At 45.2% G+C, this 2,352-nt stretch overlaps 3 protein-coding genes across 3 annotated transcripts; 1 reads left to right on the forward strand and 2 right to left on the reverse strand.

Moving 5' to 3' along the window:
* On the forward strand, positions 1-1,074 carry DI09_264p10 (isocitrate dehydrogenase NADP-dependent; the record flags this gene model as incomplete). The annotated part of the gene is made up of 5 exons (XM_013382817.1): positions 1-139; positions 177-303; positions 328-616; positions 641-753; positions 787-1,074. Coding segments are annotated over 5 exons (956 nt in total), but the record flags the coding sequence as incomplete, so codon positions are not given.
* A 33-nt stretch (positions 1,075-1,107) lies between these two features.
* DI09_264p20 (uncharacterized protein) lies at positions 1,108-1,841 on the reverse strand (the record flags this gene model as incomplete). The annotated part of the gene is made up of 2 exons (XM_013382818.1): positions 1,108-1,617; positions 1,647-1,841. 2 exons carry the CDS (start codon positions 1,839-1,841, stop codon positions 1,108-1,110), a joined length of 705 nt encoding a protein of 234 aa, XP_013238272.1.
* An 87-nt stretch (positions 1,842-1,928) lies between these two features.
* On the reverse strand, positions 1,929-2,352 carry DI09_264p30 (uncharacterized protein; the record flags this gene model as incomplete). The annotated part of the gene is made up of 2 exons (XM_013382819.1): positions 1,929-2,099; positions 2,139-2,352. Coding segments are annotated over 2 exons (385 nt in total), but the record flags the coding sequence as incomplete, so codon positions are not given.

Consider the following 2,352-nt stretch of genomic DNA (forward strand, 5'->3'; position numbering starts at 1 on the left):
GAGCCATTTTAAATGGCACCATATTCAGGGAGCCCATTTTGATTGACTCTATCCCGCGTCTGATTCCGAACTGGAAAGAGCCCATTATCGTTGGGAGACACGGATTTGGCGATCAGGTTTGGCTGTCCAGCGTTCATCGGTATGTAGTACCAAGCGGCCGAAATTCTATTTGAAAGGCCTGGAAAAATCGAGCTTGTGTATACTGCTCACTCTGGCCGTGAAGAAAGATTGGAAGTGTGCAATTTGGCGTCCTCTGCCGACACGCAAACAGCCGTGGCCATGGCCATGTTTAACACGACAGAGGTATTTAGAGACCGCCCATTGTAGAGCATCACGGGATTTGCGCACAGTTGCTTCCAGTATGCACTGTTGAAAAAATACCCGCTGTTTTTATCGACAAAAAATACGATTCTGAAAGTCTATGATAATGCCTTCAAGTCCGTGTTTGAGACGCTGTATCACGCCAAATATAAGGCCCTGTTTGACGCAAAGGGGATATCCTTCGAGCATAGGCTTATTGATGACATGGTTGCCCAGTGTGTCAAGGGGAGCGGTGGCTTTCTTTGGGCTTGCAAGAACTACGATGGAGACGTGCAGTCTGATATCGTTGCTCAGGGTATGCATGTCTTTTAATTCAAAGGATTCGGATCGCTAGGCTTGATGTCATCCGTCCTATATGATCCCACCGGCGATATCTGCGAATCTGAAGCTGCACATGGCACCGTTACTCGCCATTATCGCGAGCACATGAAGGTAATCTCGCATTGCATTGACCCGTTGTCTTAGGGAAGGGAGACAAGCACAAATAGCGTTGCAAGTATCTTTGCTTGGACGCGGGGGCTTTCCCATCGAGCTAAACTGGATTCAAACGAAGAATTGGCTGCCTTTTGCAATGCCCTCGAAAAGGCTACCATCGACACCATCCAAGTTGACCGCAAAATGACCAAGGACCTGGCCATCTGTATTCATGGGAATACCGTCTCCACCAATCAATATTGCAATACTTGGGAATTCATCGATAGCGTTGCTGCCAGGCTCAGAGCGGTCTGCGAATGGACCTCTTCCCATCTTTAATACTTAAAAGCCCTTTTAATGATTAATTTAGTGTTAAATGATCCCCCAAAGCTCCTCCCAGGCACAGCAGACTTTGCCGCATGCTACGGATGCGGATAGCGGGTAGTTAGATATGCTGATTTTTTTTTCCGCAAATTCAAAATCATCAGAGCCATGTGCCATGGCTCCTATAAACACAACGGTCGGCTTGTCTTTGGCAATTTCCGAACATTCGCTTGATATCCAATTTCGGATGTTAACTGCTGCTTTTGCGTCGTCGCCAGACAGCCCGATTCTCACCGCTCCAAGGGGGAGGTGATCTGTAATTGGATTTTTGATCACAGACAACAGACGTTCCCCGGCAGAAGATTTAATTGAAAGCTTTTCGAGCAGTTGGACTAGACAATTAAAAAATGTCGTACCAAAAAGGCCCGCAAATCTGGGGAACGTTCTAGGCAGTCGAATGTGCGGGTGTACCTCTATAAGCACATTTGAACGTGTATGTACAAATACTTGCAAAAGCCCGGCCTTGTTTAGGGGCGAGTCTAAAAGGGTTAAAAGACACTAAAGAGGTAAAATGCAGCCGGGAATACCTGATGCACAATGTCTGGGCGAAATTCGTTCGGGTCCCTTTGCTGACGACGGAGAAGATTTGAATGATCATCGCAATTGAGAAGCTGCATGCGCGCATCTCTTGATTTTCCAACCCTGATGATTTCAAGAGGACAAAACTCTAAAACCACGATCAGGCGTTTACGTGTCTCTTTTTTTTCCAATCCAGAAGACATTAAAAATAGACAAAAAATCCAAATTTAAAATAAAAATAAAAAAAATCCAAAATCCAAAATTAAAATTAAATTAAAAAACTTCAACGTTTAATGCTCGAGTTGAGCCTTGAGGGAATTAATTTCGGCAATCAATTGATCCTCCCTTATCTGGGCGGGTAGTCTCATAAATTGCTTGAGGACATCATCGTTGATTTTTGCCCTTGCATTTTGAAAGTTAAGAACAAATTCAGACACCACCTCAATGCAACGTGCTTTGAGCTCGCCAGTAAGCAGAGATCCAGATCGATATTCCTACACGGTTATTGCATGCACTATCAATACTTTGCCCAATTTTTCCAACTCCACATCGTCGGTGTGCAAAAATCGAAGGTACTGGTAGGCGACATCGACGTCAGTATTTCCGCCCAATTGGCGATGCGTGTCGATATCGACCTGGCCTCCAGAAAAGGCATACTTGTTGATCTTCGTTTTCACCAAAGAGGGCGAGTCATTTAAAAAGATCGCTGAGGCA

The sequence above is a fragment of the Mitosporidium daphniae genome (genome assembly GCF_000760515.2).
Source record: "Mitosporidium daphniae strain UGP3 chromosome Unknown contig-264, whole genome shotgun sequence".
NCBI lineage: Eukaryota > Fungi > Microsporidia > Mitosporidium > Mitosporidium daphniae.